At 39.2% G+C, this 14,562-nt stretch overlaps 1 protein-coding gene across 18 annotated transcripts in view; it reads left to right on the forward strand.

Annotated features, from left to right (window-relative positions):
* The window catches only part of dlg2 (discs, large homolog 2 (Drosophila)), a 141,617-nt gene continuing 127,055 nt past the window's right edge, over positions 1–14,562 (forward strand). For 9 of the 18 annotated variants that reach the window (XM_072446841.1, XM_072446840.1, XM_072446847.1 and 6 more), the window contains exons 1-2: positions 2–1,157; positions 1,805–1,936. In XM_072446841.1, coding sequence (XP_072302942.1) covers positions 1,139–1,157; positions 1,805–1,936 — 151 coding nt within the window. In that variant the 5' untranslated portion in view covers positions 2–1,138. Of the gene's footprint in view, positions 1,158–1,804; positions 1,937–14,562 lie in introns of all 18 variants that reach the window. The other 9 variants (XM_072446843.1, XM_072446842.1, XM_072446846.1 and 6 more) reach the window with 5 other exon arrangements.

Below are 14,562 nucleotides of genomic sequence, written 5' to 3' on the forward strand. Positions count from 1 at the left end.
GATGCCGTCAGTTCACGAGGCTAACGCTACTGTACCTGGTTAAGGAGAAACGAGATGTGGCGGCGCCGAGATTGTACACAACATTGTGGCCGGAGCTCAGCATTTTCCCCCAGTGAAGGTGCAGCCTCCCGTGGCATTTGAAGTAGATGGGGACATTTGAAAGCCATGCGTTTTCTCCCACAGTTGCAGGCAGGTATTTTGCATCAACCAGGCGTCGCACTGGAGAAGAAGCATCGTTTATTTGGCGCCGCCGCTGGCTGCTGATTTAGCTTGAATGCTAGCTAACTAGTTGACAACATGCATTTTTATCCGTGTGCTTGGGAATAACCGCAGCATACGACTTTGGGATGCTTTTGTAATTTGAATAATATTCCCAAAGACACCTCATGGGGGGCAAATTGATTGACCTGCTCAAGTCCAAACCTCCAGACAAAACTCTGAAGTAATTCTGTGTCATCCGCTTTTATTTCCCCCAAAGAGTGGGCTTTTTCTTGTGACTAGACGCGTGTAGATGACATTGTCCAGTCTTGTTATTTCTGTATGGACTGTCATGATGAACACATGATGTGGAGCTGTTCTTCAGACAGGACCCTGACTCGGAGCTGCTCCTCACACTGCTGCTTTAGTGTCCTGACATGAAGACCCCCTGTCCTGGAGTCTAGTGGTACTTCTACTCTCCCCTGTGTCTGCTGAGGATTCTCTGGATCTGTCATGACAAGGCGCTTCTGTCCTCTGCCAGACCATCAGCCAAAGGATGCTTTCGCGAAGAGGAACCTTTGCTCATCTGTAGACTGAAACTGTTTTTCAACAACAAGCTCAGTATCATAGAGTTGATGTTCAAAGATACAATGCCCTGAGAGATGTATGAGTTCGAGACTTTATTGTAATTTTAAACTGGAGCATGTTGTGCCAAGGTCTGTTGTAGGTATGCTTCCTTCTGTCAGGCACTGAACTGCACTTTTGGGGCCGTTTTAAACTTCTCAGTGACATTGACCCGCTTGTGAATACAGTTTATGGTAATACAACCTTTCTTGCACTTAAAGGAAGTAACTTTTTAAATCATGCACTGAAAGGGAGGTCTAAAAGAAGACTCTAAACTGCAGGCCTTACTGAGAGTCAAGTTTACACTGAGCCAACCATGCCTGTTAGAAAAAAAGGTGAGTGCATTTCCCCTGTTAATCAATACTTTGCCTTTCTAGCTTCTACTATGCTCAGTGTATTGTCCAGACTGTTTACACAAGTCAGCCACCATGACCTCTACATTTTTGGATAAAGCGGAACTCCAACTGGTTGTTTTGCCCCATCACTCACCCCACATCAGCACCGGACTACGTTAATACATGTTTATGAATTTCCAGCAGAGGAATGGACGTAGAAACCACATAAAGCAGATTAATGTCTATCTTAAGCCATCTCTTTCCATCTCATAAATTGGTGCAACTTTCTTAAGCTGTAGGGTATTCAGTGACCTGCGGTAGCTCTGCAGAATACTAGCAAAATGTTCTATTATTTATACGACTCATATCTGCATGTTACTACTTAGTAGTTTCAGTTGAACTAGTTTCTGGAATGCTTTCATTTCAACTCACCAAAGCCAGGGATTCTTCTGCATGATTCACAATGCAAACAATTAATACTACAATGACTTAAACCAGTTATTATGTACATTAGTTTAAAAGCACTCTTTGAAATGTCACCTTGACCACATTTGTAATGTAGAGTGAAATGTGATTGGTCTTTATTTAAATGGCTTCTTTCATGCTGTAACTAAACAAGAGATAATTGTGTCTCTTGTCCTTGACAGACACTCTACGGGCCTTGGGGCTTCTGGAGGAGTACTGCACTAAACTGTCAAAGCCAGAGGAAGAGCAGCTCAAAACTGCCATTCAGAGAGTGATGGGGATTTTCAAAAGTAACCTGTTTGAAGCTCTTCTCGGTAAGTCCATTGTCTCTGGGCGTTTCCGCTCATATTCATCCATCTACTGTATGTCTGCTGAGGACAGAGGTATGCATGACTGTATTGATATCTTTATTATATTACTGCAACTCTAATGAAATTGTGCCTTACACAGCACAAGCAGGGGTTGAACAATATCTTCATTGTTAAAGCAACAAGAGTGGTCTGGGTTAATGTTAACTTTCTAGTGTTAATAGTAGGATTCTATTCGAAGTGCACATTTTAAACACCAGGAGCATTAACATTTGAGAGAAGTCTGAAATATGAATTGCTAAAATAATAGGTTTAAACTACATTGTTTGATATATAAAACAGGTCATATCGTTTTTTCAGATTAAATTATTTTACTTAAATAATTGCAGTCTTTGTGATTTGTTAATTGCAACCATGATAATCCCATTTACTGATTTTGTACTGGGTTCTGCTATAAAGGTTGCACTGCTTTTGACTCTTGACAATGTTCTTTCCTGGTTGCTAGCACAGTTGGAAATGCACATTATGCATTGTTAATTGTGTAAAATGTCAGGCTCTGCTGTCATCTACCAAACCACTACTTGCCACGAGATCACACAAGTCCATCAGCATCAATAATGACAAAAAAATGGCTTTGTCTGACTCCAGCTTGTGGACAAGCTCCTCCATAATTTAACTTGCTTCATTTACGGAACCTTACATTATATGTGTGCTTACGGCTACACATTGTTTGAATTAGTTGTACTAATAAATATTTGAACTATTTCAAAGGGCGTTTCCAACAGAATGGTCTGACCCATTTGTTTTTGAATTTTTGCTTTCTGTTCTTATGTATGTGGTGGTTTTGCAGAAATATATATGTATGTCTTCGTTGAAGAGCTCAAAACTAGCCAATGTTACTTGGAAAAGAAGCAGTATCATATTACAGTTTTGAAATTGTATTTCCTTACATTACTCTTTAGTGGGGAAATGATATTAGAGTAATGCACATGCTCCTGTCTCTCGCGGCCACACTGGTCTTGTATCGACAGAAGTACATTAAATTAGTCTAACAGCGGCTGCTCGGCTCTATCACTGAGGAGCATTCTCTGTCACTCAGCTGGAGACTGACCACTCAGCTTCTCCACCACTGACAATGCAGCAAATACTGCAGCTTGGACAGATCAAGGCGAGGGGACTGTGAGCTCAGGCCACAGTATGGACACATGCGACTCATTTGTGCCTGAGGAAGGTGAACAAAGAATTATTATATGCTTTGACACATCTTACTTGACTTACTATTTAAATTTGAGAAGCAAAATCAGTTGTTTTATTGAAACCCAGGAGGAGCAGATGGGTGTGTCTGTATTCACAGCATTTGTCTTATTGCGGTAGAAAAATCTTAAAACTATTGTTGTTTGGTGTGTTAATTGGCCAATGAAGTCTTTGTTGACCAACATTTTATTAAATAATTTGATCGGGTTAGGGTTTTTTCATGAACAGCAGCAAGGAGATGGCATTGAGTGAGTTAGGAGTAATCCTTTGAGAATCAGTAATCTGTATGCAATCTGAGGTGCACAGTGGAGGAGCGTTTAGAGCTCTTGTCTCCCGGAGCTCATGGGTTTGATTCTTGGTGCTCTCTGGATTCTCCGGCTTCCTCCCCCGTCCTAAGACATGTATGTTTTAGGTAAATTAGCAACTCTAAATTGCCAGTGACATTTTAACATTTTTGAATGCCCCCAAAAAAAACATTTAATTACATTCTACATGTATAGATTAGTAAATTCCTTCATTCATTTTCTACCGCTTGTTCCCGTAGGGGATCATGGGTGCACCCTGGACAGGGGCCAGATCATCTCAAATTTAACACAGAGACATAGACATTCATTCACTAGGTTAAATTTACATAACACATGCATGTGTTTGGACGGTAGGAGGAAGCCAGAGAACCTGGAGAGAACCCACGGTAACACAGGGAGGACATGCAGACTCCGCCCAGAGAGATCATGTGATGTTGGTCTGGTCAGGCGAGAGCTCTAACTACTCTGCTACTGTGCAGCCCAGATGAATAAGTGTATATTGTATTCTTCGTATATGCCCCTCTATAAAAGAAATATATATATATATATATATATATATATATATATATATATATATATATATATATATATATATATATATATTTAAGCATTAAGGTCAAATGTAATATTTCTAGTGTAAGTATAACCACAGAAATGTTTGAATGCCAATTCACCATCTTGTCTTGTAAGTGCAGTTTGTGTCAGGTTCATGTTGGATCATAAATATCACAGGAAAGCTTTGAGGGCGCGCCAACTTTTGTCGCTTTATCAATGAGTATTTATTAACTGAGTATGTCTTTATTCGAACAAAAACTTAATTTAGGTTTTTGCTCATTTATTTGCTTATTTCCAGAATGGTTGAGTATGACTCTGAATCAATAGGTGCCCAAGAAGTAGACATATGCATCTTACAATGCATCCGGAATGTATTCACCGTGCTTCACTTTTGTAATGCCAAAATCACAACAGCAGTTGCCTCGAAGGGTGACAGTGAAAAGCAGATTCAATTATGTTCATGGGAAATTAGCAGATAAGATAATGTCCCAACATCCCCCAACATCCCCTCCTTCTTGTCAAGGAAAAACTACAAAACCCTGTGGGAAATAGTAGACACCTCAGGGAGAACCACAGTGAAGGAGAGATCCTAATCCCACGGACGGACAGGGCCAAAACCTCTCAGGCGAAGAGAGGGTGGTTCATCCAGGCAGATGAAGAACAGTTTTTCCACATTTTGTTGAATAACGCTGTTGCTACAGCGTTATTCCAAAAGGGATTATATTCCTTATTTGCCTCAAAATTCTACAAACGATACCCCATAATGACAACGTGAAGGTTACAATTATTTGCAAATGCATTAAAAACAAACACACCCGGCATAAATTCAGTTGATTGGACATGATTTGGAAAAGCACACACCTGTCTATATAAAGTCCCACATTAACAGTGATGTCAGAGCACAAACCAAACCATGAAGTCCAAGGAAATGTCTGTAAATCTCTGAGACAGGATTGTATCAAGGCACAGATCTGGGGAAGAGTACAGAAACATTTCTGCAGCATTGGAGATTCCTATGAGCACAGTGGCAGCCGTCATCTGTAAATGAAAAAAGTTTAGAACCTCCAAGACTCTTCCTAGAGCTGCCTGGCTAAACTGAGCAATCAGGGGAGAAAGGCCTTAGTCAGGGAAGTGACCAAGAACCCGATGGTCATGCTGAAAGATCTGCGGACATGTCCTGTTGTCCTGAATGTTGTAGCATTAGAAAAAGACTTTAGGCTGTAATTTGTGCCAATGGTGCTCAACAAAGTATTGAAAGTATTAACTGTAAATACTTATGTACAAGTGTTTTAAAAAAAATATTATTATCCATCCATCCATTTTCTACCGCTTGTTCCCTTTCGGGGTCGCGGGTGACTGGAGCCTATCCCTGTGACTTCGGGCCTTAGGCGGGGTACACCCTGGACAGTGGCCAACACAGAGACATAGACATTACAGACAGTTCACTCTCACATTCATTCACTAGGGCCAATTTAGAGTTACCAATTTTTACCTAACACATGCATGTCTTTGGACGGTGGGAGGAGCCGGAGAACCCGGAGAGAGCCCACGGTAACACAGGGAGGACATGCAGACTCCACCCAGAGAGATCATGTGACGTTGGTCTGGTCCGGGAATCGAACTCATGATCTCCTTCTTGGGAGGCAAGAGCGCTAACCGCCTTTGCCACCGTGCACCCCCAAAAAAATATATATATATATTTTTAATGAATTTACAAAGATATTGTAGATTTTTGAGACGAATAAGGAATTTAATCCATTTTGGAAAAAGTGAATACTTTCCAGATGCACTGTCCGTGTGCCATGTTCAGTGTTGGTCACTTTTGCCTGAATAACTGAATTCGCAAGAAGTCATTTGGGATTGTAAATATTTTAGATTGTAATATTTAATATATGTTTTTCTAACTCTATCCATCTTCTGCTTATCCAGGTCATAGAGAGCCTCAGCCCAGACACTTCCTCCAGCTGTTCAAGTAGGGCTGGGATGATACAATACATAGCTGCATAATATATTGCAATTTCAATATATTACTATACATGATATATTGCTAAATAAAGTATTTAAAAAAAGTTGATTTTGATTGCAATATAGTACATTAAGTATTGTCTTTCAATATTATTCGGAACTGTAATACTTTGCCCTAAATTAATTTAAATCGAGTGCACCAGTCAAGTTTCCAAAAGTTAGAAACTAACTGACTATATATCTGTCTGGCATTGTTAAAAGTGCAAATGCACATTAATGGCTAATGTTGTAGTTGCTTCCCTTTTTTAATCAACACCAGCTTTGTCTGTAACTTACTCAGCAAACACATGTTAGTGTGGAAAACAAAACCATATGAAATTCAGTTTTATAGTATTTGCTCATGTCATAGTGTTTGACAGGCAGGTAGTTGACAGTTACTCTCCTGTCCTACAAAAGTAATGTCACTATAACTGAAAGCAGTAAACCACAAAACGTTATTGAAGTATGGTATTGTGATACATGGTTTCCAATGCGATATGCGTATCATAACCGAGTGACAAAATGGTACGGTGACTATGTATTGTCCCAGCCCTAAATCCCAGGGTCTCTATCATATTCTAGCTCTTCTTTCCTTTCCAGGGAGAAAAAAACTTTAATGCCATCTTTACGATCCCCAAACAATTATTCTATTGTCTCAAATGTAAAAGTAAGCCATTTGAAAATCTCCATCCTCCTGGGATTTAAAAGCTGTTTGTTTGCAAACAACCAACTGTACTAAATAATGTTTTTTCTTGTGACAGTGGATGAACTCCATTAAGTCTTTTTTCAAATTTATTGTCTGGATTATGTCTACTTTAAACGCTTACATAATATCCTGCAACAGATGTTGCCTGGAAGCACGTTTGGATTGGGTCTCTACTCTCACAACACCGCGGACAACAACATAAGACACTATTGTGAAATGGTTATGAAGTGTCCTGTAATGTCCTCCTGATAAAGTCTAGAGTATAGAGTGATAGTGTGATAGTGTGGTAGAGCTTTTACAGCCAGACATGGCATTCTATTGTAACAGATTTCCCTGTTGTGCTTGTTGTGTTCCCTTCTTGTGCACTTCTTAGATTGAACAAAGATCAGCTCTAAACATTTGACCAAGTCCTTTGTAAAAGATGAAGGACAAAGCAATGTAATCAAACCTTGTTGTAACTCAGTGATGGAATGAATGTCTCCTGAAATAGATGTAATCATCTTACAAAGCATTAGGTGCCGTCTAATCGGTCAGTGGCGTGGGCGCCCATGCTAAACCCCCATCACTGTGGAGTGGATCCATGCGTGGATTAACCCATTCATCATCCCACTATTCCTCAATCAGCCAACAGCAAAGTAAGGTCTCACTGGTCTGCTTACACTTCCATACAGAAATGCATTGACTGATTCACAAGGGAAACGGAGGAGAAACTTTGCAGCTGCAGAGTCTCACATTTTTGTTTCTAATTTTCTTAATTGGTCAGTGTCAATTATTAATATTGATATGTTTTGTTACTCTTAAAGTTGCCCATTACTTAAGCAATGAAATATGATGCCTACTCATTTACATTCTGCCCTTCATTTTGCAGCTCTATCTATTTTGTCTTGATAATAACATTTCAAGTTTGACCTTAATACCTTTTGAAAATGATAAAAACACCATGTGGTCTTTTTTAAGTTCTGACATAAATCGAGACCTTCTTAAAACCATTCAGAAAAAGTCCAGTCGTTCTCTTTTTTCTCTCAATATTGATACTTTTTTGAAGTATCTAGTTTCACAGAAAGCTTTAATATTGATTAGTGTCTAGGCATCCTTTTTGACGATCTGATTGGTTTTAGTATATGTCCTGTTTCTAGAGAGCCACAAGGTTACCAATCAGCTTGATTAAAGTCATAATCTGCAATAAACTACAAAATTGGTCTTTCATTTTTAAGCAGTTGCAATCAGTTGATGTGTACTACCCCAAACAATTGTATTTTTTGTCAGTATTGCTATCAACAGTTATGAAGATTTACTCGAGATTTACTTACTCAAGAGGATATTATTTGCATAGTATTGTATGTATTTTGTTGTCATTTTTTTGTGATTGAAAAGCTGCATGCTCGAGTCATTTATGAAACCATTTTTCTCGGCTGTACAGTCAGGGATCCTTTCTTGGGAGACGCCATTTTAATCTTTTGTACGTTAATTGAAACTGTCCTAGGCACACTGATGATTCCAGTGGGACATCACATTGTCTTAATGTGGTACAGTTAAAATGAATCTCAGAATTACTTAACTATAGACCTCGCTCCTCAGTGTAATAAAGTAGTAATTATAATGATGGGCTGGTGTTATTCTTTTAATTGATAGCTTTTAGTAGCGACACACCACACACCTGAACCTCAAGCATACGTGTTGTATATCTGCCATCTAATTCATCCATTTGTATCTATTGTTTACAGAAAGAGAGTGCTACATGTCACGATTTTGTGATTTTGAGTGTTGAAGATCGTGGGAGGTCAGAAGTATCACTGATGGTTTTAAAGGTTTCATGTGTGCTTAAATGATTACGGAGCTGTGTAAAGCTTCAGATCGGATGGATGAGCCAACAAAGCAGATATACGCGTTCAGATATGTATTTCAATAAATCATTGCTGTATATTTAATCGTGTGACACAGAACATGTGACTGGACGTCTGGAGGTGATCCAGGCTGGAGAAAAGCCTGGATAATAAAAATAATCCCGCCCCTGTAGAGTTTTTACATAAAGATTATTCTCTGAAATGTGATACATATTTTTGGCATAAAGATCAGTTCATGTTTCAACTCCCAAGCAAAAGTGGCTGAAGTGTTGTTGCCACTGATAGTTTGGTGTGAGAAACTGAGAATAGTACTAAGCCTGCCATCCTGTGGACCGAATATTCACATGTCCTCTTGTCAAGTACCTAGGGACTCTAGGGACTTTACATGTATGAGTATAATGTTGATGGTAATGATTACGATAATATTCATATTCATATCATCACAATACTAATCATAACAATAATCATAATTTATTTATTGCTTTTCAGGACACTCAAAGACGCTTCACTGAACAATAATAAAAACAGTCAGTTTAAAGAACAAATGTGGCTAAAAGACCTTATTTTTAAGCATTTATTTTATTCAGCAGCTAGGGCAAGTGTAATACTCAAATCAGCAGTGCATTGTTGTCTATGTATAATGTGATCTGTTTATAGTAATGTTTTGTTTGTTCAGCATTTTTATGTAACAAATCCATTATTTTCGTTTCTCCAGTGAAATGTGACATGAATTCCTCTATAGACAAATAAGATGGGTGCATATACTGATATGTCCAGTAGAGGGAGCTATAACTGAAGAGTTGAACATGGTTTACATCTGAAACCGCTGATGTTGACTGCATTTGTAATGAAAACTGGGAGCCACTACCCATTGATGTACAGTCTTGAGCAAAATGATGCAACACTTAACAAGACAGACATAGATCATTTGGATCACATTTATTTGTTTGATTTCCATCCCTTAATTGCTGTCATTTTCATTAACCTTTGCTATGCTCGAATTGTTGCGTGCAAGATGCCTGTTCAATGCGTTGCAGTGTCTGAAGGTAGTTATGTAAGAGGCTTTTTCTATACGATTGTCGCAAGGCGTGATAATGCTTCAAGTTATTCCTCCTACACTTGTGAGGTCATTAACACACCCACTTGTCTCACTGACCTTGGTGCAGTGGACTCTACATTACTTTAGCCCAGTAGCACAACCACGATATTATAACGCTCAAGCCAAAGTGTAGATGTAGATCTACTTGCTGCTAAACATAATCTATAACGTTTTTCTTTTTGCTGATGATAATTTAGTGATGTACAAGTCAAATGCAAAGACTGATTCACTAAAGTTTTGTATTTAACGGTTATGGTGAAGTTTATAATTTTAGTTCCTGGATACCATACTGTAAACGGGGCCATAACTTGCTTAATGTACACAGTAACTATTGTTTGACAAATATAAATGTACACCTTTTATTTTAATTTTATTTTATTTTGGATGGAATTTGTTTTTTATTGGACAGATTGACTGATTTAGTACTACTTCCTGTAATTTTCAATCATAAACTGATCAAACTGATATATATATATATATATATATATATATATATATATATATATATATATATATATATATATATATATATATATATATATATATATATATATATATATATATATATATATATATATTACCACAGTTATTGTCTGACCAAATCAAATAATTAGAAAAACATGAAAACCAGTCTAATGTTAATTACATATGATTGCATCTGTTGTGTCATGTGTACGACTGAGGATAAAATTCAACCCAAATTAAAAAATTGCGGGGCACAACTAGAATAAAGTCCTACATTTACGAGAATAAACTAATTATTGAATAAGAATAGAGTCATTATTTAACATATACATGCAATATACATTTGTTGTCAAATTATAGATTTTCCAAATATAATGTCAACATTAAAACATTTAGGGGCCGGTGTCAATGTTCCGATTCAAAATTACGTGAGCAATTCACTTTGGTCACCACAGCCAGGAAGCAAAAGAATGGTCTTGGATGAGTAAACAGCTTAGAACTACATAAAAGCCTGCAATATGTTAAAGTGTTTCCTGGCCTTTAAAACAATGCCCCACATGTGTGCTGATTAAAAGGGCAGCCGAGCTCAGCGTTCCCATAGGCTCAAACACTAGCCATACTCCGTGCCACACCCGCCCGCAGACAGGAGGAGGAGCCTTGGTGTTATATTCTCACAATCACACATGCTCCTCTATTGCGTTATTTTTCTACGTGGGCACTTGGTGCACAGTCACTGTTCTTACGTGCTCATTGTGGATTTTAATATTTCCGTGTGCACTGGGAAGCAAAACTTTTACGCACAGATTCTAATCTTTTTGGCATCCCTTGGACAAACGTAGTAAATATACAAGACACCAAAACAGCTGTCTGCAGTCTGCGCTTTTACTCAGCCCCTCCTGTTTAACGCTTGTATTGTATGATGTTTGGCACTGCTAAAAAGCGTCTTTGGGTCACTGAAAAGCGCTACATAAATAAAAGTTATTATTATTATTATTATTATTATTATTATTATTATTAAAAAGCGATGTTTTAGGCACACACCATCATCCATACAGTCCAGCTCCTACAGCCTGAGTAACACAACCACAGCCTAACGCACCCATGTAGCCCAGGCTGTTATGAAATGATAGGATACTATGGCTAATAAGGACATATAGTGCATACACATGGTCATGACAACACACATGCACCCAACACCAGAGTACGTCATTTGACACATGTATCCCAACAGTGTGATGGCTTAAATTAGCCAAAAACGAACACAAATGTAGTTCCATGCTCCCAGAGGACGCTGTGCAGTCTTAAATGTTAGTCCAATACACAGAGTTTATGGGTTTAGTCACTGATCTCGTAAAATTATTACTTTAATCTCGTAATACTGACTATGAGTTTTTTTCATAAAATTACGACTTAAATTATTCTTGTAGTGCAATTTTTTATATATATATATATATATATATATATATATATATATATATATATATATATATTATAAAAAAAAAAACATTTTTCAAGTTTTACATTTTACAGACTCACAAAACACAACATCTGGGGACACAACCTAAGAGTAAAAGAAGGTAGAAATAATACAAGTAGTGTAATGAGAAAAAATAATAATGGCATAATTAACATTCAGTCTGGCTATTGTTTACATTCCACCAAGCGTGAACGTGCAGGTGGCACAGCGCGCGCTCACTGACCAGATTTTCAGTGTGGAGCGACCCTTCCCGGACTCCTTGTGTATTATCCTGGGTGATTTTAACAAGGAGAATCTCAGCCATGAACTACCAAAGTACAGACCGTTTATTAAAGTCCTGACCAGGGAGCAGAACACGCTAGATCACTCCTACACAGCCAGCAACTCATTTCGCGCCATGGATCGAGCTGCTGAGGGCTCTTCAGATCACGGCATGGTTCACCTGATTCCCATGTACAGACACAGCCTGAAACTCTCCAAACCTGTAGTGAGGACTTCTAAGAGGTGGACCAATGAGGCAGTCGAGGAGCTACATGCGTGTTTGGGCATCACAGACTGGGAGGCCACAGATAGTTTGGATGAGTACACAGACACTGTCATGTCATACATTTTTCAATAATGACAAACCCTGGTTCACACCAAAACGGAGGCAGTTAAGGCAACAGAAGGAGGCAGCTCACAGGACTGATGACAGAGAGTGCTACAAGGATGCAAAGTATGGATTTAGCATGGAGGTGTCGAGAGCTACATCACAGTACAATGCACGTCTAAAGCTGCAGTTCTCTGACAATAACCCCACCTCTGTGTGGAGTGGCCTCCGGGTATCACAAACTACAAGCCCAGAGCCCCCAATGCCACAGACCCCCGGAAATTCAGCACCTTCTACTCTAGGTTCGAGACCATACGGACCAGAACCTCCCGCCACAAGAAGTTTCTTTCCCTCTGCCGTTGGACTCATGAACATCTGCCACTTTAATTACAATTTAATCAATCACTCACTGCATTGTTCACTTTCTGCACTGCATCTGTAAATTTAACTATAAAGTTTAGGTACATGGTAAGCCTATTTTTATCCATCCATTCATTTTCTACCGCTTGTTCCCTTTCGGGGTCACGGGTGACTGGAGCTTATCCCAGTGACTTCGGGCTTAGGCGGGGTACATCCTGGACAGTGGCCAACTCGTTGCAGGGTCAACACAGAGACATAGACATTACAGACGACCATTCACTCACATTCATTCACTAGGGCCAAGTAGAGTTTAGAGTTACCAATTTTGCCTGACACATGCATGTCTTTGGACGGTGGGAGGAAGCCAGAGAACCCGGAGAGAACCCATGGTAACACGGGGAGGACATGCAAACTCCACCCAGAGAGATCATGTGACGTTGATCGCATTGAACCCATGATCGAACCCATGATCTCCTCCTTGGGAGGAAAGAGCGCTAACCGCCTTATCCACCGTGCACCCAATTTTTATTTTTATGTTATAGTAAATTTAAATTGTTTTTCTTCAATGCATTCCCTTTTTGATCCTATATATTTTTTTGGTTATAAGTTCATTGTTATATGTTGCACCAGATCACCAAAACAAGTTCATATGTTTGTGAATTTTGTTCATTGACTATGGCAATAAACTTTTTCTGATTCTTATTCTGATTCTGACATCTGCATAGCAGGCAATTTTATGTTGTGTCCCGTCAATTGAAACACCACAAATTGTTTCAGATTGTTTAATGCATTAAACAATCTGAGACATAGTCATGTCAATCATCCTGGTGCAATATTCTCTGTCCATATAACAGCTGTAAATAAGAGTGCTATTATTAGGCCCGAGCGCCACAAGCTGGCGAGAGGCCTATTAATCTCGTAAGGCCGTGCGAAGCACGGCTGCGAAAGTGCGCACGTAGTGCGCACAAAATCGAGCGCGAAGCGCTCGCCCACTTCCAAACACTCACTAACGCACTCCTCCACTCATGCACGCCCCGTGCATACTAATTAGTTGTAGGAAAATGGAACATTACCGTTGTAAACGGGCGAAGCCCGTGCAAAAGTTCGCACTAAACGAGCACTTTACATACATATATATAAAGCACTCATTTGCGCTAAGTAGCTCACGAATACGTTCCCCATCTCTTGCATGTTCCGTGCATATAAGCATGTAAGGCAAAAATTGAACATTATTACTGTATAGAGGGCCAAAAACACAAAGTGGGCGGAGCCCACTCAAAATTATCGAAAGTACCCGTCAGTGACCAGGGACCCACACCATGAGGTAGGAAAGCGCGAGCGCTTTCCGAAAATGTATAGTTTATGATATTTGAAAAATGGGAAACATTGTTTTCGCATCGGAATATTATTCTTTCTTTCTTTCTTCTTCTTCTTCTTCTTCTCGGGACCAACCCCCCTATTTTTCACCCAGTGAACATTGACGAAAAGTCACAAAAATTTGCACGCCTCTAAAAATCGTGCCTCTCTACATTCTGGCTATTTCCCTTTTCTAAAATTAAAAAAATTGGCGCGTCAGCGCCACCAAATGTACCAAAAATGCATTGAGAGATGGGAAATGACCCAAAAAAAATCTGATCGTAGAATCATGAAATTTGGCGCAGAGGTAGATGGTGACAAGAGAAGTAAAAAATATTATTACGGCAACGCCGTCCGCCCAACCAAATGTCGGCCATATTGCTTCAAAAATGGCTAAACATGACTTCGGAGTTTTTCCAAACGTCGTACTTTTACGAACTCCTCCCAGGGCGTTGGCCCTAAAAAGCTGAAATTTGGTGAAAATGCTACTGAGGAGTGGGACATCAAAAGTTATCCAAATTACATTGATACCTCTCACGGTCTCTGTGCGGCGAAGCCGCAAACTGTAGCTAGAATTTCAGAAATCTCCCATATTTAAAATTTCTGCCGTTTGCGCAG

Source organism: Eucyclogobius newberryi, unplaced genomic scaffold (assembly GCF_026437365.1).
Source record: "Eucyclogobius newberryi isolate DKJ021-1_F unplaced genomic scaffold, fEucNew1.0.hap1 SCAF_15, whole genome shotgun sequence".
NCBI classification, from domain to species: domain Eukaryota; kingdom Metazoa; phylum Chordata; class Actinopteri; order Gobiiformes; family Gobiidae; genus Eucyclogobius; species Eucyclogobius newberryi.